General features: G+C 37.8%; 1 protein-coding gene and 2 pseudogenes across 1 annotated transcript; all 3 read left to right on the plus strand.

Moving 5' to 3' along the window:
- The first annotated feature begins 4,959 nt into the window (after positions 1-4,959).
- Positions 4,960-5,609, plus strand: LOC149037413 (uncharacterized; annotated as a pseudogene).
- A 5,076-nt stretch (positions 5,610-10,685) lies between these two features.
- LOC149037414 (melanocyte-stimulating hormone receptor-like) lies at positions 10,686-11,928 on the plus strand (annotated as a pseudogene).
- Positions 11,929-18,680: 6,752 nt separating this feature from the next.
- On the plus strand, positions 18,681-20,384 carry LOC113679575 (5-hydroxytryptamine receptor 1D). The gene has a single exon (XM_027196543.2). It carries the CDS (start codon positions 19,159-19,161, stop codon positions 20,098-20,100), a length of 942 nt encoding a protein of 313 aa, XP_027052344.2. The 5' UTR covers positions 18,681-19,158; the 3' UTR covers positions 20,101-20,384.
- Positions 20,385-25,063: the final 4,679 nt, after the last annotated feature.

Below are 25,063 nucleotides of genomic sequence, written 5' to 3' on the forward strand. Positions count from 1 at the left end.
AGAAAAGTTTTTAATAGCATACTATCTTGCTCTTGGCACTGTCTCGTTTCTCTCTCCGGTCAGGCACGAAACGGAAAGTGAAAGGCTGACAGACTTTTTAAATTACAAATTCAAATTGTTTACGATATATTGGCATCTGCGGCTAAATGCCAATATTGCATCAAATTTGTCACAAACTCAATTTTTCCATATTGGACTTTTCATTTTAAGCTTTCTAACTTCGATAACGATTTCTAAACTTCAAAAAAGAAAGCTTAATTACCTATTGCAGTGGTAAAAGTTTATCCACGTATTAAAAGAGGGAGTATTAATCAAGAGATGTGAAATGATGATATCACAATGTCTTATGCTTGCCTCATTTTGCCAATTCACGCCTAAGGCGCACGAAAAAGTTCAAGAGAAGAAATGAATTTTTTTTTCCCTCAAAGTCAGTGTTCTCGCGCAGCCTATTGAATGACTCCCCCCGAGAAGTCTTTATAAGATCGTTTTTAAAACATTAGGGTTTCAGTGGTCGTAGCTGGGTGGGTGCTGTTAAGACGAATATTTCTCGTTGCAATCACGAGTAATATTACAAAAAAATAATAATTAAATAAAAAACGACACATAAGAATGATTAAGACAACTTATTTAACAGTAGGTGAAATACATATGAAAACATATCAGGAACTTGTATGTTCCCCTTCTTTTGCAGGCGGATTACAACAGCAATCCATTCATCTTCACCTCACTGTATTTCTTGAGAATTCTTTAATCCTTGTGGCCCTTCAGAAAGCCTGTCCCCTCCATCCGCCGTCCAAACTCTTGTGCCGTTGTCTGGCTTCATCTGATCTGTTGGTTGGTCTCATTACCCAGCCTCTCTCTATGTTACTCATCGGATGTTGACTATGACGGTCGTAAGTGTTAACAGACTTCCCGCACTATTGTTAGGGCTGAGATACAAACAAGTTGTATCTACGGAGTCTACAAGTATTATTTTAGCTGCCGCTTGGGCTTTACCAGGTGTCTCTGCCTTATGACATTTTTCAGATTACCGTATAACCTTATGGCATGGATATATTCGTGTTACATGTTGGTTAGTGATCTCAATCGCCTCATACGCAAAAATTTTTCGCACCCTCATTTATCATCATGCACAAGTACAAGATCATTTTCAGGCGAGCTAAACAAATGCGCTGAACATTTCGCGATTCAGAAAGGCGTTATACAGCATTTTCATCCTGTCAATCGTCACCAGAAGGCAAGCAGTAATCTGTTTCTTTAATGTTGGAGGATAAGTGAGGTGGGACAAGCAGTAAAAGAGACAACCAGACAAACACTTTGCTGTCCATGGAGTTAAAATCCCCATTGAGTTATTCTCGCACTAACTCTTTCAAAGCTGACTTCTAACTTCACGGCTGCTAGCAAAGAACGTTCACCGGAATGTTGAACATTTGAATCGAAACACTAACCTTGTCTTATGAGCGGTATTTCATTGGCAATGAACAGTTTTCAAATTAATTAGCTCATTAGTAAAGAGCACTTGGGCCCTTCGTACTAGCACTTTTTCGTCGGGCGGGAAACGAAACTTTATCAACTACAAAGTTAAACTCAAGTGTTTAACAACTATTCAGCGAAGTGGAGGTGAATAGATAATGACGTTCATTTGGCGCGAAAATATCCACAGAGGATCTTTCCGCCGACATTACTACTCCGAGATACGAACAGTTTCCGTGAGCGAACTGTGAAAACTGTGAGCTTCGAGAAACAGATGATAGACAAGTAAATTTCCGCGACAAATGGAGGCTAGAGTACTGTAAAGTACTTTTTACTATTTAAGAACTGATATGTTCGCCCTCTTTTACTGGTGGATTGCAATAGCAATCAATTCATCTCGTAATAATAAACATCTTCCTCTCCCGCACGGCAACTCTTGGGAATTCTCTTATCCTTGTTGCCCTTCGCAAAGAATCTTCCATTCATCCACCGTCCAAACTGTTGTACTGTTGTCTGACAACAACTGATCTTTTGGTTAGTCTCGTTAGCCAGCCTCTCTATGTTATTTATTGGATATCCTTAGTTTCGATAGACAAATGACGCAGGCTACTTAACCAGCTATGCATTTTGTTCGGTGTTTTTGATGGCAATGACGGCCATTAGCGTGGACAGACTTTTCGCGCTGTTCCTGGGAATAAGGTACGAACAAATTGTAACTCTGAAGCGCACTAATATTTCCTTTGCTGGCGTTTGGGTTTTATCAGAAGTCCCTGCCTTATGCTATATTTCATATTACCTTATAACCATTTGGTTTGGATATATAGGTGTTTCGTCTTATATGGTGATCTCAGTCGTATCTTACACAAAGATTTTCTGCTCATTCCGTCATCATAACGCCCTAGTACATACAAGATCTTATAGATCATCGGTCGAGTCATCCAAATTTACTGAAGATTTCGCGATACAGAAAGGCGGTGTACCGTGCACTGTGGGTGCAGTTAGCATTGGCTGTTTGTTATCTACCATATAATATATTGATTGTGGTGGCTCGGAAGACATTTTCGTCGCATATAGTCGACACCAGAGGAATGGCAATCCCCTTACTTTACTTCTCTTCAACTCGACGCTAAATCCGTTCCTTTACCGCTGGAAGATTTGTGGAGTGAGACAAGCAGCAAAGCAGAAAATCAGACAAGCACTTCACTGTCCATGAAGTTAATTCTTCCTCGAGCCAACATTTTATTAATTGTTTCGAAGCTGCCTTAAAAATTTACGGTTGCGTTAAGACAACGCATGTCGGTTTCGTTATTGGACAGCAAGGAGTTAATCTGAAAGTTAATGACTGTTATATCGGTGTACGAGCTTTTGTCAGAAGATTTCATTTCCAGTTGAACGAAAAGAAAAGACAGAAAGTGTAACCATATTTTTCATGGCACAGCACTTATTATGAATATAACAACTCATCATATGTGCATGCACGTATGGTGTAGAAACAAACTGGACGTTGTTCGATATTACTTCATTATTTTGCTTTCTACGTAATATGAAAGTGTCAGGAAGAAAAAAGTTGCAAATCCAAGAGCAGTAAAGGCGAGCTTTTGATGTTTTTTTTTCTTTATGAACGTAAAAAAGTGCGTCAATTTCTTTTGATAATGCTCAAATGAAGCGCCTGACGTTCAAGCCTTTTTGAAAGACAGTCATAATGTCAATTATACACTTAACTTTGTTTAAATATTTGAAAAATGTCGATATTACGTATGAAAGTGTGACCAAGATTTACTTCATTGTAAATGTACTGTTGAAGAGTACATGAAACAAAATTGACCACCACTGTCTCTCTTTGAGGTCTCTTTAAGACCAATCGTCTTTCCATGACTAAAAGTAACGCATAATCATATTATTTAGCTGTCCATGAATTTTTGCTTACAAACAGAGTTTTACGCTTTTTTGTGAAATTAAAGTACTAACAGATGTCTGATTTTTGACTCTTATTGTAAAGTCATTTCTTAATTAAACCTCGCCAATTAAACAAACACGTAGTGGTGTGAAACAGTAATATTTATGAACAGACTGCAGCCCATTTAAGTATAGATAGCAAGATTGAAATGACACAGGATCGACAGTTGCCAAAACAAAATTGTTCATTCATCCAACGTTACAACTGCGAGGCCCAAACTAGAACTCCTGGTTAAAAGAAGAAATATTTTATTTGTGCAAGGAACTTCCAAGCGTGCATTTTCAAAGAGCAAGCGAAAATCTTAAAAATACATCTTCATAAAGTTGGAGTCCAAAAAGTTCTACCACGAGTTTTGTTAGTTTTGTTAAAGTACTAACAGATGTCTGATTTTTGACTCTTATTGTAAAGTCATTTCTTAATTAAACCTCGCCAATTAAACAAACACGTAGTGGTGTGAAACAGTAATATTTATGAACAGACTGCAGCCCATTTAAGTATAGATAGCAAGATTGAAATGACACAGGATCGACAGTTGCCAAAACAAAATTGTTCATTCATCCAACGTTACAACTGCGAGGCCCAAACTAGAACTCCTGGTTAAAAGAAGAAATATTTTATTTGTGCAAGGAACTTCCAAGCGTGCATTTTCAAAGAGCAAGCGAAAATCTTAAAAATACATCTTCATAAAGTTGGAGTCCAAAAAGTTCTACCACGAGTTTTGTTAGTTCTTAACTATCTATGGGCTTGTTTCCGATCGCAAATGATAAACATTCTGCCTATACTTCAGTTACTTTATTGGAATATAACCGTCCTTATCAAACAGGATCTTTAATCGCACAAGTGTATGGTAACAAATGGAATTCAATAATCTAACAATTCACACGACAGCTGCCTTGATATGTCAGTAATAAGCAGAAAATGATATCCGAGAGCCCAATACGCGAACATTTTCTTCTGCTAATAGGGGACGATATTAATTAGGTAGGCAGAGGGCAAATGAGAGAAATAAAAAGCTCAAGTAGAATAAAGGTTTGGTAACGCACTGTCTTGCTCCAGGCCGACTGTCTCGTTTCTAGTTCCAGTCGAGCGCGAAACAAAACTTTGTTAATTGCAAAGTTGAACTCAATTATTTGAAAACTGTTCTCACACCGAGGGGAGATGAATGGTGCTGGACATTTACCGTGCCACGAAACCAAAAAGAATAATTTATTTCTACAATATACCAGAAAATGGTCGCAAATTAAACTGTTGACGCATTATCTCGTTTCTTCGGTTGCTCCAAGGTGAATAGTACTTGCTAATCGCTTTCAGCCATTATTAAGCGCACGCGAAAAGCACTATTTACTTAAGTGGCTATAGGAATTTTTTAATATATGTTGCAACTGTATGTATGAAGAGGGTAAGTTTCTAAAGAAACTGTGGTGCTGCGTCGGTGGGAGAGTATAACAGGGTAATTAAGTATTATCCATTGAGTTGATAGCGTAAATTGGCCACCGTAAAAAGTAAAACAAAAGACCAGAAAATTGCCAATGTTTTTGTCACGTTTGGATGAAATTAGTGGAGGTTTTGTAAAGATTGTATCAGTTTCGCAACCTCCACTAGTTTCATTCAAACATAACAAAAAAATTTAATTTAGTAACTTTCTGGTCAGAATTTTATTTTAAACCAATTTAGCAACTTTCTGGTCAGAAGTTCATTTTAAACCAATGACCAACCAGGAACTTTCAAATGGGCTCACTCACGATGCAAAACCTGTCCTTTCATTCATAAAGTAGAAAAAATGACGGGACCCAAGAGATCTATTAAGCTCACTGATTACTTTACGTGCACCTCCACCAATGTCATTTACTGCATAACTTGCAATTACTGCTAAAAGTTATACATTGGTGAAACAGGAAGACGACTAGGTGACCGATTCCGAGAACACTTTCGCGACGTAGAAAGAAATGACAAGGACGCATCCAAACCAGTCGCTCGACACCTTAAACTCCCTAATCACTCTAAGCAGCATATAGCAGTTTGCAGCCTTTTCCTACATCTGGGCAGTTCGGAAAGCCGCAAAACTATAGAACAAAATTTTATCCTTCAACTCAGCACTCTTAATCCCTACGGTATCAACGAGCGCTTTTCATTCGACCAATTTATTCTTGTTTTCTCCTTATCATATTCCCACCAGTAGCGTAGCTCCATTTTCTGCGCGTAAACCCACACACAACCCACAATTCCTCCAATCGCTCTGTCGAAGGTAGACCGCCGACGCGCGATACTGTCTCTTCGGGCTGCTCCGAGGTGAATATATAGTACTTGCTAATCACTTCCAGCCATTAAGCGCACGCGAAAAGGACTATTTACTTATATGGTTTATACTAACTTTAGTATATGTTGACATTTGTCTATTTGTATAGTTTTATGAATTTGCAAATTGTCAAGAGTAAATTCATTATTCTTCTCAAAACCCGATTAAGATCTTTGGCAAGGACTTTTTCATTTTAACTTGCTGAGGCTGATATCCCTCCCTCGTTTTACTTTCTTAGAAATATAAAAGCAGAGGATAATATTGAGCTTCAAAGAGTTGCAATGAGAATTATTTAAGTTACTTGTTTATAGACAGAAAATTAATTTCAATGTTTTAATCACACTCAAATAAATCGTTTGACGTTGACACCCTATCGCCCTACGAGCCGCTCGATTAGATTTGTCTTGTTATTCGAAAAAGTTTCCATAATGCATATGAAAATTGATAAGATGCTTTTATCATGATCACCTGTAAGAGATTTGTAGGAGAGCGTATGAAACAAAATTGACTATTACCGGATCTTATTGAGTTCTCGTGAAAATCAATAGTTTTCCAAAATTAGTGTCACACATTATTATTTCCTATGGCTGCAAATAAATTTTTTTCTTAACTACAGAGTTTTATCATTAATTGTAAAAGGATAAAAGTTAGAGATGTTTGCGTTTGACTCGCAATGAAAAGTCATTCCTAAATTAAATTCATTACTCAAATAAGTAGTTGTGTCGCACACTAATGTTTACTAACACACTTCCGTCCATATTCGGTGACGTTCAAGGATAGACAGCAGGAATGAAGAACCAAAATAATTGTTTCTATTTATTGAACGCTTTAAATGCATGGCACAACCAAGATCTCCGCCAAAAACAAATCGTAGTTTTTGTTACGCGAGGACCTTCCAAGCGAGCGTCTTTAAAAGGTATTTGAAATTCTCTATCCGAATGCTGATCATCCTTTTTCAACTGAAAAAAAGAGGATCAGCAAGTCCAATAGGCTTACCTTGTTTCTAATCGAAAGGGAAAATTAGATAACGAATGCCTTGGGGTTAGGCAGAGAGCGACTGGAGGGAATTAATAACGTGACAAAAACAGAAAATGGTTAGGAGGTGCAATATCTTGATATCAGTATCCGCTTCTTTTGTGATACTATTCAAATATTAGCTAGAGAAAGATGTTTTTCATCTTGTCACGAGCGTGAGACAAAGAAAATTCTGAGTCCCCATAAGGAATCGAACCTCAGACCTTTCGCGCTCCGATGCTCTACCACTGAGCCAAAGAGACTCCACGGTGAGCTGGGTCTATTACGAAGTTTATATAACATGCGTCCTGCATACTGCCAGGATCAGCAATTTCGATAGCGTCATGTTTTTAAATAAAATAAGAGAGATGAAAAGTTTTGAGCTCTAAAGGACCGCTCGAGTAACGTGAGTACCTCAAATTTCCTTTTGTCCATTTATGAAGTCCGTGAAGAAAGTTTTTAAGAAAAGTTTGCCGCGATATAATTTACGAAGCAGGAGGTTAGTCTTCCCCGCCGTCAGAATTAATAAGAGCAAGGGAAATAGAGGTGCAGACTTCTTTGTTCGAAGAAGAAAATTGTAACTTGTTGTTTGAGCCATTTTATCAAAGTTCCTCGCCGCCGACGACACACGACACCGATTCCAGTAAAAACATTGAACCAATTCCTTCCAAAGACCCACCACGAGTTTCCACCACATTTTCCAGTCCGAGCCAAGCAGATAAAACGAATACAAAGGCCACAGATATCAGCATCGATAAAAACGAAAGTCTTTCCAAACCGTTAAGTTGTGCAGCGAACCTCTTCGTCGCCCCAGAGGTTGAAGAAATCCGTGGTTCCGAGAATCTAAGATCACAGGAGAAAGAAAATCAATTAATTAATTCACCAACAGATCTTCACGAACTGGGGAGAAATCAAGAAAGAACACAAAACCGAAACAAATGTAGAAACACAAAAAACGATTTTACATCGAGTCAAGTTTGGGTAGCGACTCAGAGGAAAAACTAAGCGGGGCAGAATCAGAAGTTAGTAAAGAATTTTGTCCCGACAACGCCGTTGCAAACAAAAGTGAATTCGAACAACGAGCTGATAGCAAGTTCGAGCATAGCAACACTTTGAGCGACGAAAAAATTAATCACTAGACGCGATATGCAAATAAGCTCTGACGTAATGAGTGATTTTCGAAGACAAGTGATGGATACTGAAGAAAGAACCAGGAAATATGCTGCCGTAGAGGACACAGCGCGGTTGATTAACACAATCCAGCAATCTTTATCCCAGCGACGCGGAGACGACATATCCCGAATTGTCCCGCAAGAATGATTATCGAGATCACCATCCAATACCAGTCTAAATAATGAGGATTCTCCCGCTTCAGACAAGGCACTTGTAGCCGTAATTGAATAGTTATTCCAGAAAAATACTATCCCGGAGGTAAGACTCGAAGCCCTGTTAGCAAATAACATTGTAAAGAGGCATGGTGATCAGAGAGAACTGACTCTTTCCTCCAAGTTGGATGAAATTTTGAATAAGGCCCATGGTTCTATCAAAGACTCGCTAAAGCAGCCCGTTGCACCCCTCGCAGCTTATTCGGAGTAAGGCAGACGATGGACACCGAATAATTAACATAAAATTGAACACATGGGATGCTCGAATAAATGGCACGGCCAGGCGAAATCAAAATAACCGTGAAGAACCGCCAAGACAGCGCACAAGAGAAGGACTACCTATTTTTTACTATTGGGAGAATTTGCCATGTACAGCAAAATTTTAACCAGAAGTCTCCACGCTAACCAATTCAGAATTTCGGGTGGTATCAGCCAAACTATCAACGACACCAAGAAAGCAGAAGTTATCCTCAACGCTCCGGTTATAGTCAGCCACAACGAAGGGATGAAGTACCTTCTCAAAATCCAAGAAGCTCTCACTCAGCCGCGATAAATGGCCAAGATTATTAAAATAGTGAAATGGCTCCGCTTGGACAAAATCAACACACATTTCCAAAGGCAAACACGAATTCTTGGAAACTCAGTGAAAACGACACCCAGGCCGATAAAGAATTCTATCAACAGTTCCTAAACGGGCAACAATTCTACCCATAAACAGCTAGATACGATTAATTACAGGAAAACGATCCAACAAACGCGCTTCTGTCAGCTCTAAAACAACAATGGAGAGTTTTCCAACAAATGGTAGAGGACGCTTATGCGAGTAGTGAGCTGACCACTTTGAGAATAACGTATGGAAACCTGGTGACGAAAACAGACCCAGACTTGGCCACCTGTCCACTGAGCACGACTAAACCACACAAGGCAGAGAAGAAATTAAAGTCCAAGAGCAAGAAAAAGTGCAAGCCCAACAAACTTATTCGGCTTACTAAGGCTGTTCGCCGTGCTGAAAAAACCATTGAAACCGACGCTATTTCAACCATGAACTTTGGGAACGAGTTGAAGGATGACTCTTCTCCGGGCCCCTCTCTGCCACAAATCAATGCTTCCGCCGGATATTAACCAGAAGTGCAACGTGATCTTTCGATCACCGCTCAGTTGACTGGGCAAGACACGGGGTCACTTGTGGCCATATTCAGTATTACTGCAACTATAACCAATCTAATAACGTTTGCCACAAGGAGAGACAGGTCCTACATCGTGTTACCTAACCAACTAAACGTTAATCAGAAAGATCTTCCACCCACGAAGAAGAGAACCAATCAGATGCTGAGGGGACCGCATCACAATTCAAGAGTCAGGAAAAAGCCACAACCAACCCTAAATTACTACAAAAGATGAAGCCGACACAAACTAGTGACCAAAAGCCAAGAAAGTTACAGACGTCAAATCAGTTGAGTGTCCTACTACCCCTAGTAAATGAAGCAGACACGTAGCGTACCAACCTGACCACTATAGGTAAAATAGAAGGGAAACCTGTTCGTGTAATGGTGGATACTGTTGCACGCCTTTCAGCTATTAAAGGAAAATTTCTAAAAATGGTGATGTTCCCTTTTCCGCAGTTCAGACCGGAAAAGACAGCCTACAACTAGGAAGAATTACCTATACCCTGCCTTTATACCTTTAGGATATTCAGTTCTCTCGTGAATTCCAAGTCGTGCACAACCTTGCCTATGATGTTACCCTCGGTCGCGATTTCCTTTAAGTGAACAGAGCTATGATTAACCTCGATAACAACACCATCATTTTAAAAAAAATCAGTAAATCAACAGATGGAACCAAGTTCTACCTCAGTGCCTTTGATAGAAACGTTTATACCTCAAGACAAGGATTTCAAAGCAGGTGGAAACGCCCCTACTAGTGAAGTCTTTCGCAGAAAATTTTTATTCCCGTTCTCCAAAGAAGTTGCACTAAGCCAGTCTTTCTTGATATTAGTGCTCACTGCTGAGTCCCAGTCTGCTACAATTCACAACAAAGCAAATGGTAACTTCAGGTCTGTTATCCAAAAAACACTACTGTCCCTTACACAGGTGTCACAAAAGGAGGTTTTGGCACCAAGGTGATCTATCTGATGCTCCAGGAAAAATTGATTACCGAATGGAATCTACCAAGGGATCTGATCGATATCGAGAAGCACCTCCGGTAATAGTAGTGCCTAAGTTTCATGATGTAGCAAATAAGAATATTTATCCTCAGACCCCTGACCGACTTTTGCAAGAGGTAGAGAGTACTACTTAACTTATTTGGAGCTTGGCACGAGTAATTATTATTTTCGAAACCGTTTGAAGTCTTTGGCGAGTAAGTTGTTTTTCTAGATTGCTAAAGTTGATAATTAATATTCTCAACTTCACAGAAGTTATATTAAAGCTTAATTAACAATCAATAAATGAAAGTTTATCCAAGTTACAGGGGAGCATTTGCAGTACTATGAAAAAGTGGCGATTACGGATGTTTTATGTTTTTCTTAATTTGCCAATTTATACCCGAGGCACATACGAAAGTTCAAAAAGAAAACTTTTTCACTTAACACCGATGTCTTTCCACAGTTTAAAGAACGATTTCCCTAAGAAGTTTTTATATGATCAGTTTTAGGCGGCTGCTGTTACGATGAACTATCTCTCGTTTCAATCACAGGTAACCTTAAAGAAAAAGGAAGACAGAAGTATGATGGCAAGAAATAATTTAACAGAAGGTGGAGTACAAATGGAAACATATCAAGAACTGTTATGTTCCCCCTCTTCGGTGGGTGGATTCCAAAAACAATCGATTCATCTCGCATTGGTAAATGTGATCCTCTCTCTCACTGCAATTCTTGGGAATTCTCTAATCCTTTTTGCCCTTCGAAAAGAATGTTGCCTCCATCCGCCCTCCAAACTTTTGTATCGTTGTCTGGCAACAACTGATCTGTTAGTTGGTCTCATCAGCCAGCCTCACCATGCTATTTATTGGATATCCATAGCTAACGAACACTGGAATCTTTGTCGATACACAAGGGACGCCTCCTTCTTAACGGGCTATGCATTATGTGGAGTATCTTTGGGGACGACGACGGCCATAGCCGTTGACAGACTTCTCGCCCTGTTGTTGGGGCTGAGATACAAACAAACTGTCACTTTGAAGATCACAAGTATTATTTTAGCTGCCGTTTCGGTTTTATCCAGCGTCGCTGCTTTATGCTACATTTTAGATTACCGTATAACCTTATGGTTTGCTTATATCTGTGTTCCATCTTACTTGGTGATCTCAATCTTCTCGTAAACTAAGATATTTCGTACCCTCATTCATTATCAGGCACAAGTACAAGTTCATGCTCAACTACAGTCGAGTCAACCAAATTTACTGGACATTTCGCGATACAGAAAGGTGGTGTACAGTGCACTGTGGGTGCAGTTAGCATTATTTGTTTGTTATGTACCATATACTATAGTTGACATCGTGATTGTGGAGGCTAGTAGAAAAACATTTTCATCACATTTGATTGTGACCAGGGGAATAGCAGCAACTTTACTTTACTCCAACTCGACGTTAAACCCGTTTCTTTATTGCTGGAAGATTAGTGAAGTGAGACAAGCAGTGAAGCAGACAATCAGAGAAGCATTTTGCTGTCCATGAAGTTACGTCTGCCTCGATCGAGGCATTATTTTTTATTAGTCACTTTGTAGGATAGTAATGAATATGAAAGTTGACCACATTATTGCTCGAGCTTTTGTTGAAATTCTTTATTTCCAATCGAGTAAATCAAACGGCAGTCGAAAACAAACAGCAACCATATCTCGAGGAAACTTTGTTACATGCCACAGTGCTTAATGTGAATATAACGACTAGTGATATAAGCACGTACGATGTAGAGACAAACAGGACGTTAGTTCAATATTTTTCCCTTGGTTTGCTATCTTGATAGTGATATGAAAGAATTGGATAAAATTAAATATCAAAGGAGAGCCAATGAAGTTATTTGTTTATAGATGGTAAAACAATTTCAACATTTGTAATGTTACTTAAATAGAGCACGTGACGTTTTTGGCATACGAGCCGGTCACAAGCAAGAAGACGCTTTTAACTAAAACACACAAATTGTATTTGAAAGAGTATTTGAAACAAAATTGACCACTAACTGGTTCTTGTTTAGTTCTCTTGGAGATCGATAGTTTTTCCAAATAATATGCTTAGCTGCCAATGATTACCGTATCACCCTTTGGTTTGGATAAATAGGTGCTCCGTCTTCTATGGTAATGTCGATCACCTCCTACACAAAGATTTTCCATACACTCCATCGTCATAACACTCACCTTGACCTTGTACAACAGCAGCCGAGTCGACCATATTCACGGAATATTTCTCAATACAGAAAGGTAATGGACAGTGTATTGTAAGTGCAGTTAGCATTAGTAGTTTATTATGTACCATATGTTACAGTTGAGAGTGTGTTTGGGGAGGCTTATAAAAAAACATTTTCATCACATTTACTCATCACCTGAGGAATAGCAGTAAGGTTACTTTACTTCAGCTCAACTTTAAATCCGTTCCTTTACTGCTGGAAGATCAAGGCAGGCAGTAAAGCAGACGATCAGACAAGCACTTTGGAGACCATGTAGTTCAATCTTCCTTAAGTCATATTTTACCAATTATTTTAAAGCTTACTTGTGAAGTTACGGTTGCTATAAGACAACCCTTGTCGGTTAAGTTAATAGAAGGAAATGGGCATAAATATATGAAAATTAGTAACATCGTTGCACGAGCTTTTGTTAATGTTTTAATGTTTTTTTGGTTTTTTAACAAAACAACCACAGAGAGTAAAACAAAATGTCATCAAATCTTGAGACTGAACTTTGTTTTATGAGACAGCACTTATTATAAATATAAAAAATTTGCGATATACTTTCTTATGATAAAGAAACAAACAGGAGATAAGTGCGATATTATTCCATTGTTTTACTTTATTATATCTTATTCAAATTAAGAGCTTAATGTTGACGCCCTATTGTCATGCGAGCCGATCCGAAGGCCCGTCATACTCAAATTTGTTTTGTTATTCATAACATGCCCCTAAAATGTACAAAAATTAAAGATGCTTTTATAAACTGTAATCGAAATGTGGGAGAGTAAGTAGTAAAGCACGCTAATTTACGGTCTTATGAATACGATTGTAGCAAATTTGGAAGAAACCAATGAGAATGCCAGATTTCATCCACGTGGCCAATAAAATAGCGGACTTAAAATTATGTGTACGTTTGTGTTTATGTCACGGTAGGTAAAAAAAGTCACCCAAGTGTCACGCTAGCACAAGAAAAGGTGTCACGCAAGGGGTGTTACGCATTACACACACACACACACACGCACACACGCGCACGCACACACACAAAGAAAAAACACGCAAAGTTATTTTAACAACTATTTTACAAAAATTCTTAGTTTTACAATTTGGGTCGTGAGCTGAAGTCTGAGTGACCAAAGTGAGCCCCAGGTAAAATGACTTTGCTTTGGAACGTTTGACTTATATGTTAACGCAATAATTACATGTTATTCGCCAGACGGGAGGTCCGTATTGGGAAAAACTGTGCCCTCTGTCTTGAGTGCCGCCTGAGGCCGTAGGCGGAGGGCGGCACTCAAGACTTCGGACACAGTTTTTCCCATTATGGACCGACCTAGACTGGCGAATAACATTTTTTTTTTTAACTTGGCGAAATTCTATTCGAAAGAATGCGAATGATTTAGGGCAGTAAATACGGCAAGATCTTCCATAGACTGAGCAATTTTTGAGCAAGTAAATGGTAGTTAAAATAGAGGTGATGCAAATTAAAGAGAGATGCTACACCGAAATATTTTCATTTGCGTACTGATAAAGGTGACTTAAAAGGCTTCCAAACAAACTTCGAAACATTATTTTTACAAGTATCTGTCACAATCTGACACCTGTCAATTAAAAGGCGCGTAAGAAAAAAAGTGCATGTACACTTTTGAAAAAACAACGAATCCAGATTGGCGAGGATTGTCACAACAATGTTTTCTTCAAAAAATTCATTGATCTTACGGGAAGTTGTATTCACTCTCGTCGACGTTTAATGAATGTATGAAGATTTACCTCTGATCATTAAGTAAACGGCGAGGAAACCAATTGTAAGTAAATTCAAAATTTTTATTTTGAAGTTGTGGGAGATTACCCGTTTGTTTGCTGCAATGGCGTGTGTAAATCTGGTCTTTCCCCCACGAAAACTAAATTCGAATGAAATACTAGGGAATTTAATGCGGCTTTTTCTCATTGACTTCCTTCAGTTTTCGTAGTGCTATTTACGTTACAAATGTCCAAATTGAACGGACTTGGAAAGAATCACCGAGAGCGCATATTTGTCGTGGAATTGGAAACTTCGCTCCCCCTCTCACTACGAACAAATTGTTTGAGAGAACTCAGATATTAAATGAACGAAGGTTCCATCGGTTAGTTCAATTGTAACCAAATACCTCGCGTTTTAACTTTCTAGTAGGTACTTTTTGGGAAGGATTAAAATTCATTTCAGACGGTTTTTAGGCCGCTTGACAACCAATTTAATGACACTTTTGCTTATGCTAGTTCATTTCGAAACAAATATTTTTCTGTCGACCAAAAATGATTGAAGAGAGAGAAAAGAGAGAATTAATAAGTTATTTATCGGCTTTAGGTAGTGATCGACGTCTCTGCTTAAAAATACTGCCCAGCCGGAAAAACGAGATATATTAATTAAAAATGGCAACGAAGGTAGGGATGTACTCGGTAATTCATGAAAGCGTTACAGCTGCCCGTGGGCAGAGATAGGAAAATACGGACCGCACTAAGAACCAATCAGATTACAGGATTCGTTACCGTGCTCTTTGAGAAAAAAATTATTATATGTTATTGACAAAACGATACGATAGGCACTGATTGGTATCCCCCACGGCAACACTACTTCATATTTGAATATGAAAGCGATCTTCGCAGCTATGAACACTAGTGCTCTACCAACTGAGCTAACAAGCCAACTGGGAGTTGTCACTGTGTTGGTTCCAAATAAACCCGTGAAGTGGTGAATAAACGGCTGTGAATATATGAAAGTCATATATTTGAACTGTGGATAAAGACGTAAATATGAAAGCGATCTTTGCAGCCATGAACACTACTTAAGCAGTAGTAAAAAGGATTTGAACCCATGACCTCTGCGATACCGGTGCAGTGCTCTACCATCCTTGCTCAGGACGCTTTTACAATCAAACACGCTTTCACGGACTAACAGTTGATCAAGACTGAAAATCAATGATAATGGTAAGTACATCTCTTTTTAAAAAATTGTGTAAGCTTACTCTTACTCGTGTGGAGGTTACAAACACTCTAGCCCCAGCTGTTCTTATTTGAGCATCTCTTCACCATGTACGAAAAGTGTGGTTTGGAACATTCTCAACAAGAGAGATGAAAACGTCAGGGTTACTTGAAATCGTGGATAAGCGTTAATCAATACTAGTTTATATATAACAGATATAATTTGTACTATTTAGTATAAAAATTATCTGAATGCAATACATGCTACAACCTGAGGAACTCCGAAACAAACTTAATGTTCGATTACTACGCATAAATCAATTCAAAAATAGTCTTAATTATAGTGGCGCCACACTGTGGAATAGCCTTCCTTGCAAGGCTAGGTACGCGGAATCCCTCGGGTCGTTCAAACGTGCAATTAGCAAAGCTCTCTAAAGCATGACGTTCATAGTTAGAGTTCTAGTTTGATTTTTCTGTAAAAAGCTGATGAATTGTCCGTGGATGGATCAAGTTTATTGATTGATAGATTAATTGATAAATACAACACCAATCGTTCGTTCATGATCAAAAAATGGGCTGTCGTTTTTCTTATTCCCGTTTGATATCGATCCTGGATTCTTTAAGATTTTCGCACGACTCATGATTTCTTTATTAGTTTAGACGTGCAATGTCGCTACATAAAAGCTTATAACATAAGGGTTGTTACTACGTTTTTGGGTAGAATCCTTGTTTCTAGCTCACTGAAAAAGCAGCGACGTTAATGGGGGTAGAAGAAGACAAACTGTCTAAACAGATAGAAAGCTGAGAAAATTCAGGCCTTGTAATGGGATTTATTTCCCCCTTTTTGCTTTGTATTGAGTTTGCATGAAAAATGAGCACCTCATTGTTTTTTTTGGAAAGCAAAGAAGTCAAACCACAAGGGACTAAAACTAATTGAAGTCGAAAATACTTTTCGTTTGCTTACTTAAGTGCCACTCTCAAAAATAGTTTAGTTGTTCTCCGATTCTCTTTTTTTGCGTCACCACAAGCCAAAAATGATTTTTGGCCAGACCACCCCTGTGAACAGCGATCGAAAGTGTAAATTTCAAAGATTTTGTCCAGCGCGCAGCGACTGCAACAATGCAGCTCACGGAATCCTATCTTGCTACATGTTACAAGGTCTATTCAGTTAGTTCACAGACAAAATATGGAAACTTCAGCTGAAATATTTTTCATGCCAGCGTGATCAGAGGAGACCCTTCTCTTCGACCCTAATTTGCATATAAAAATTAACGCCTGCATTTTGAGAATTCTTTCGTACAAATTTTTTTCGATCGCTGTTCACAGGGGTGGTCTGGCCAAAAATCATTTTTGGCTTGTTGCGACGCAAAAGAAGAGAATTGGAGAACAACTCAACTATTTTTTAAACATGTGTCCTAAACCCTTTTCATGGCCAAAAAATAAAAGAGAGCTTTTTTCCGACGGGAAGTCGAGAGGACCGCTCTTAGCGGGAGCAGCACTTAACCACTTAAAATAATTGTCTGTTAACAAATGATGTTGTCCTTTTAATATAAATACATCTCGTTTTGTTTGCAGATGGAAATGGAAATTGAGAAACTAAAACTCGAAAAGAGGAAAGTGAGGGTGAAAAGAGACACTTTAATCTCCCTATTCATTCTAAGCAGCATATTGCAGTTTGCAGCCTTTCCCTACATCTAGGCAGTCCGGAAAACCGCAAAACACTAGAACAAAAATTTATTTTTCAAATCGGTACCCTTTATCTCCCCGGTATCAACGGACGCTTTCCGTTCAACTAATTTATTCTTGTTTCTCGTGACCATATTCCCACCAATAGCGTAGCTCCACTTTCCGTTCTGTATATAAACCCACACACAACCCACAATTCCTCCAATCGCTCTGGCGGAGGTAAACTGTTGACTGGCGATATTGTCTCTTCGGTTGCTCTGAGGTGAATAATACTTGCTAATCACTTCAAGCCACTAAGTGCACACGAAAAGCACTATTTACTTAAGTGGTTTATACTAATTTTGATGTATGTTGACATCTGTATATTTGTATGGTTTTATGAATTTGCAAATTGACACGAGTTAATTTTTTTTGTCTTTTCAAAAACTGATGAAGCTCCTTGGTGAAGACTTTTTCATCTTAACCTGTTGAGGCTGATATCACTCCCTCGTTTTACTTCTTAGAAATATGAAATTGGATAAAATTGAGCTTCAAAGAATTGCAAAGAGAACTGTTAGCGTTATTTGTTTACAGACAGAAAATTAATTTCAATGTTTTAATCACACTCAAATAAAGCGTTTGACGTTGACACACTTTCGCCATATGAGCCGGTCAAAATGCCAACCCTACAATTAAATTTTCTTTTTATTCGAAAAATGGCCATAATGCATATAAAAATCCAAATGCTTTTATCACCTAGAAGAGATTTGTAGGGGAGTGCATAATTGAAAATTGACTATTATCGAATCTTATTGAGTTCTCTTGAAAATCAATAGTTTCCAAGATTAATGTAATACATTATTATTTCCTTTGGCTGTTAACAAAGTTTTGTTTAACAACAGAGTTTTATGATTAATTGTAAAAGGATAAAACTTAGAGGCATTTGCGTTTAACTCGTAATGAAAACTAATTCCCAAATTAAACTAATTACTCAAATAAGTAGTTGTGTCGCACACCAATGTTTACTAATAGCCCTCCGTTCATATTCTGTGACATTTAAGGATAGACAGCATTAATAAAAACAACAAAATAATTGTTTCCATTTATTTAACGTTTTAAATGCAAGGCACAACTACGACCTCCTGCCAAAAACAAATTATAGTATTTGTTAAGCGAGGACCTTTAAAGTGAGCGTCTTTCAAAGGTAAATAACAGTCTGTATCCTAATGCTGTTTAAAAATTTGGAATGTAATAAGTTGTTTAACGAATTAAACCAGTCCTTGAATATCTATCGCTTAATTTCAGACCGCAGTTTTATAACTTGTTTTTATCATGCCTAAGTATTGGAGTATAACTGTCCTTATCAAAAGAGGATCGTTGATCGCTCAAGTGAATCGCTCTCGCGGAGGTCACGGGTTCGAATCCCGTTGAAGCCCTGATTTTTTTTCAGGCTTCTTCTTTCCAATTGCTTAAATTGGAAAATTTACTGCGATGATCACATTTCACTTTCATCTACAACCGCAGTACAAATATGAATTATTTCATATAAACTTCACATGAATACCTTTATATATATGTTATATTAGTATCTGTGACCAAACATTAATTTTGTATACTTTAATGTATTTGGAGATTGCCACGAGTAATTATTATTTTCTTAACCGATTGAGTTCTCTAACAAGGACTGTTTTTTTTTTTAGATTGCTAGAATTGCAAATTCATAGAAATTATGTTTAAACATAGATACTAATCCTGGTAATGAAATTTTATCCAAGTTACAGAGAATAATTTGTCGTGCTACGAAAAAATGCCTATTACAAGTGTCTTATGCTTTTCTCATTTTGCCAATTTATACCCGAGGCACAAACAAAAGTTCAAATAGAAAACTTTTTGACTTAAAAGCCACTGTTTCTGCATAGTTTAAAGTACGATCTTCCCGAGAAGTTTTTATATGATCATTCCCGAGCGGCTGCTGTTAAGATATATTATCTCTCGTTGCAGCCACAGGTAACCCTAAAAGAAAAAGGATCACAGAGGTATGATGGCCAGAAACAATTTAACAGGAGGTGGAGTACAAATGGAAACTTTTCAAGAACTGTTATGTTCCCCCTCTTCGGTAGGTGGATTACCAAAACAATCAAATCATCTCGCAGTGGTAAATGTGATCCTCTCTCTTACTGCAATTCTCGGGAATTCGCTAATCCTGGTTTCCCTTCGCAAAGAATGTTACCTCCATCCGCCCTCCAAACTTCTGTATCGTTGTCTGGCAACAACTGATCTTTTGGTTGGCCTTATTAGCCAGCCTCTCTTTGCTATTTATTGGATATCCATAGCTAATGAACACTGGAATCTTTGTCGATACATAAGGGACGCTACCTTAGTAACAAGCTATGCATTTTGTTGCGTATCTTTGTTTACAATGATGTCTATAAGCGTGGACAGACTTCTTGCCCTTTTGTTGGGGCTGAGATACAAACAAACTGTAACTTTAAAGCGCACAAGTATTATCTTAGCTGCCGTTTCGGTTTTATCGGGTGTGGCTGCTTTATGCTACATTTTAGATTACCGTATAACCTTATGGTTTGGGTATATCTATATTCCATCTTGTTTACTGATCTCAGTGGTCTCGTACACAAAGATATTTCGCACCCTCATTCATCATCAAGTTCAAGTTCGACTACAGTCGAGTCAACCAAATTCACTGAACATTTCGCGATACAGAAAAGCGGTGTACAGTGCATTGTGGGTGCAGTTAGCATTAGTTGTTTGTTATACACCATATATTATAGTTGAAATCGTGATTGTGGAGGGTAATAGAAAAACATTTTCATCACATTTAAGTGTCATCAGAGGAATAGCAGCAACTTTAGTTTACTCCAACTCGACGTTAAATCCGTTTCTTTATTGCTGGAAAATTAATGAAGTGAGACAAGCAGTGGAGCAGACAATCAGACAAACGCTTTGCCGTCCATGGAGTTAGATCTGCCTCGATTGAGGCATTATTTTATTTGTTGTTTCAAAGCTGACAAGACAAAGCTTGTTTGTAATATAATAATAAATATAAAAGTTTACCACATTGTTGCTCGAGCTTTTGATAAAATTCTTTTTTTTTCCAATTGAATAAATAATACGGTGAAGAGTCGAAACAAACAGCAACCATATCTTGAGGAAACTTTGTTGCATGCGACAGTGCTTAATATGAATATCACGACTCGTGATATAAGCACGCACAGTATAGAAACAAACAGGACGTTAATAGTTCGATATTACTTCCTTGGTTTGCTTTCTTAGTAATATGAAAGTGCTGGATAAAAGTGAACTTTAAAGAATATTAAAGAAGAGCCATTGAAGTTATTAGTTTATAGACGGTAAAACAAATTCAACATTTTTAATGTTACTGAAAAAAAAGCACGACGTAACAATATCATTATCTGGGAAACTGTCCACCTACCCCTCCCCTAACTCAACAACAGTCAATTGACACCATGTTAAGGTTAATGCTGGGTTAGGGGAGGGGTATGTGGGCAGTTGCCCAGATACTGATATTGTTGCGTCGTGCTTTTTTATTCAGTAACATTAAAAATGTTGAATTTTTTTTACGGTCTTTACCCTTTTGCCATACGAGCCATTCACAAATGAGAATTGGCCATCACTGATTCTTGTTGAGTTCTCTTGGAGATCGATAGTTTTTCCAAAATTAACTGATGTGACATATCATCATATTCCCTTAGCTTCCAAAAAACAGGGTTTTATCGATTATTGTGGAATAATAAAACTCACAGGTGTTTTCATGTTTCACTCTTAATGCAAATTCATCTCTAAATTAAACTTTACTGGTGAAGACAAACACGTAATTTAGCCGCGCATTAATGTTTAATAAAAGACTTCGGGCTATATTCTGTGACATTTGAGGAAAACAGCGAGAATGGAACGCCACAGAATTAGAATTTGCCAAATAACGTTTTCCGAAAGAAAAATGTAAAATTTTTTTGCATAAGAAACTTTCAAGAAGGTATTTCTCACAACAGAGCGCAAGGCTTAATAAAAACGCCGTTAACAAAGTTGAAGTCATATATGATGTTGAACGATTTTTACTAGATCTTAACTTTCCATTGGATACACCTAGCCGTAGAGAATATATTGTCTTTCTTATACTTTAATATTGCAACATACAACTGTCCTCATCAAAAGAGAATTTTTAATTTCACACATCGCCCGCAACAAAAGAGAACTTGATATGTTTTTATCAACCAGACATCTGAAATAAACTGATATCAGTGGGTCCAAAAGTCCAACATTTGCCTGTGATAAGCACAAAAGGGTTTTGTAGCGTTATATCTTCCTCCTGATACACGTTCTCCTTCGTAGCTCAAATATTCAACAACTATCACCAAAGTGGAGGTGAATAAACAAAACATGACCTTCATTGAGCGCTAAAATACATACGGATATTTGTCTGCAGACACAATCAGTTCCGAGGAGCAAACAATTTTTCGAGAGCTACCCTCATGGAAAACTTTAAGCCTCGAAAAACAGATAATACATGAGGATAATTTCACCTTAAATGGAGGCTACTGTGTTTATTGTCCTTCGCACTCTTTTTTTAACGCGCGGGATTGCTGCGTGAAACGTTTATTTTTCGGTGTTCGCTGGCACAATTTTATTCAACAAACATATTCCTTCTTCTGTAACAGTAACTAAATACTCTTTTATCTTGAATTCAATATTAAACGAACGCTTGTATTGTTGTGGACTTGAGGCTTGAAAATTCTTGAATATCACTTGGGATATATATTAAATATATATGTTGGCATCTGTAAAATTTGTATAGTTTTATCTATTTGGAAATTGTCACGAGTTAATTTTTTTTTTCTTTTGAAAAACCTATTAAGATCTTTGGCGAGGACTTTTTCATTTTAGCCTACTGAGGCTTATATCACTTTCGTTTTACTTTCTTAGAAATATGAAAGTGGATGATAAAATTGAGCTTCAAACAGGTGCAAAGGGGAACTGTTGAAGTTATTTGTTTGTGGGCAGAAAATTATTTAATTAATTAATTTCAGCGTTTGACGTTGACACCTTTTTGCCATGCGAGCCGGTCAAAATGCCAACTATACGATTAAATTTGTCTTGTTGTTCGACAAATGTCCATAATGCATATGGAAATTTAAGTGCTTTTATCACCTGTGAGAGATTTGCAGAGGAGTGCTAAAAACAAAATTGACTATTATCGGATCTTATTGAGTTCTCGTGAAAATCAATATTATAACATAGCGCGCGTACTTGCTCTATATAAGCCCTATTGAGCAACTATGAACACAATCTTTATTTACACACGCCCGTGCGTAAATAAGATGACGTGAGCAATGCAATGTTCGCAGCCAACCTGAGTCTTCTGCTGCAGCCATAACTGTACGTCAAAATAACAGTGTGGTTGTTGCCCAGGAGAAAACTGCAAGTTTCCTGCAGTCTGTCTTCCGCCAATTGTACCGTGCACGGCAGCGTAAACATTATTTTGAACAATTAAAATCCTTGATAACTTCGGGTCTTTGAATTTTAAAACATTTTTTAGTGTCACTTGATTTCATTTGGCTTTAATTTTCTACATTTTTTCTGTAGATTTTGTGCTTTTCATCACTCTTGTCGGTTGACTGGCTTAAATGTTCTCGCTTAAACCAAAATATAAAATGTGGCGTGTTTTTGACCAGCCAATAGCGACGTTTGTTTACTTTTTTTTGGTGCGTTGTGAGAATTTTGCTCTCTATGGCAATAAAAGGCTTCTTCGTGCAGTTGTCGCTCCGTTCTAAAAGAGTTTGCACATGCTTTTAGCTGCGCGTATATCGAATTATGGATGCACTTGGGAAGTTTGGAGAGCACTCAAAAAGCTAGAGTTGCATTTTTCGTGCTCTCCAAACTTCCCGCGTGCATCCATAACTCGATATACGCACGCTAAGCATGGGCAAATTCTTAAGTTTTCCGAAATTAATGTAACACATCATTATTTCCTTTGGTTGCAAATAATTCTTTTGCTTTATCATTAATTGTAAAAGAATAAAACTTAGAGATATTTGCGTTTGACTTGCAATGAAGAGTCATTCCTAAATTAAACTCATCACACAAATAAGTAGCTGTGTTTACTAACACTTCCGTTCATATTCTGTGAAGTTCAAAGATAGACAGTAAGAATGAAGTACCAAAATAATTGTTTCCATTTATTGAACGTTTTAAACGCAAGGCACAACCAAAAGCAAAGTGAGTGAGCGTCTCTAAAAGGTAATTAAAAGTCTCTATCCGAGCAAGTCCAATAGGCTTACTTTTTTCTAACTGAAAGGGAAAATGGGATAACGAATGCCATGGTATAGGGCAGAAAGCGACTGAAGGGAATTCGTAACGTGACAAAAACAGAAAATGTTTTGATGGTGCAATATCCTACTCCTCTCACTGTTTTCGTTTCTAGCTGAGTCGGGCGCGAAACGGAAAGTAATTGTTCATTTATCTTTGCCTGAATGTAGCGAAGCGTAATGAAACAAAAGATAAATGGTTTCTTGAATTCCCAAGCACGAGTGCATTTGTCGGCAGTGTGTTTTAAGTGCCGGCGTGAGATTATGGGAAAGAAGTGTGATATGTAAACTAGCAAGTATATATTCGCTGAACAGTAAACAAGTTTCATTGTGGATTTTTACAAGCGGACAGTTAAATTTTGTTCTTCTTTATTGTTTGGGTGGAATCCTGTAGTCCATTTCCTCGTAACGATTTTTAGTTGTGCTTTCCTGATGATTGACAGTCATTATAAGTGGTTTTGTTTATTCAATTTACTTTGGCCGCATCGAACGTGTAGAGTTTGTTTAATTTTTTGGTGTCTAAACAGTGTAAACAGTTGTTTTTGTCTTGTGATTAGTTGGTTAGTTCAATAAATGGGCTAAGAATTGTCTGCTTATCCCGCACCGCATTTCTGGTTGTCAGTTTTTTGGGTGCGGGGAATTCAAGAAAAACCTATAAGGCTTTGTTAACTACAAAGTTGAACATTAATATCTTGGTATTGTTACCGTAAAATTTAGTGATTTTTCCGTGTGATTGTTTGGAGCATTTTTATTACTTTTCAATATTTCAGCCGTTCTCAATTCATTAGAGTTTCTTTTTATTCTGATGTTTTAAAAAAGATAAAAGTCAACAGTGAATTATTTCAACTACTTACTTGCAGATATCGCTTTGTTCTCGCTGCCTTTATGCACCTGAACATCGATCGTTTTGTGATCTTATTCTTAGTGGACATTGTTAAGTAAACATTCCTTGTAGCGACCTTTCCTGGCAACTCCTCAGGGATGTTGCCAGCTGAAGTTATGTCCGTAAATTAGTGCTTTTCATACGATAATTTTTCGGGTTGCTGCTTGTTTAAACTTAACACCAACATCGGATAACTTAACATTAATTATAATTGACTTCTCACTTTTACTTGTTAAGATATGCATTTTTAATTTTGAAGCTGTAAGTTCAATCTTCTTTTTCTTAATTAGTATCGATAACTCCAAGAGGCATTCTCAGCTTCTTTTATGATACCATTCAAATATTAGAGAAAGATGTTATTCGTCTCGTCACGAGCGTTGGACAAAGAAAAATTTTGAGTCCCCATGAGGAATCGAGACCGTCGGATTCCGCGCTCCGATGCTCTTCCACTGAGCCACAGAGACTCCACGGTGAGCGAGGTCTATTACGAAGTTCACATGACACGCGTCCTGCATACTGCCAGAATCAGCCATTTCGATTTAAGAGTAAATGTCAATAAAAATCACAGATTATCGAAAAAGTCGCGGACACGGTCAAAAATCGATTTGGTTCATTTTTTGCCTGTGGGTAGCCTTATCTAGTAAACAAACGGAAATGGGGTTAGATTTTTTAAATATGCACTTTAACGGGAATAATTTGTTTTAACATTTCCGGCTCAA

This window comes from Pocillopora damicornis, chromosome 11 (assembly GCF_964200805.1).
Source record: "Pocillopora damicornis chromosome 11, jaPocDami1.2, whole genome shotgun sequence".
Lineage (NCBI taxonomy): Eukaryota > Metazoa > Cnidaria > Anthozoa > Scleractinia > Pocilloporidae > Pocillopora > Pocillopora damicornis.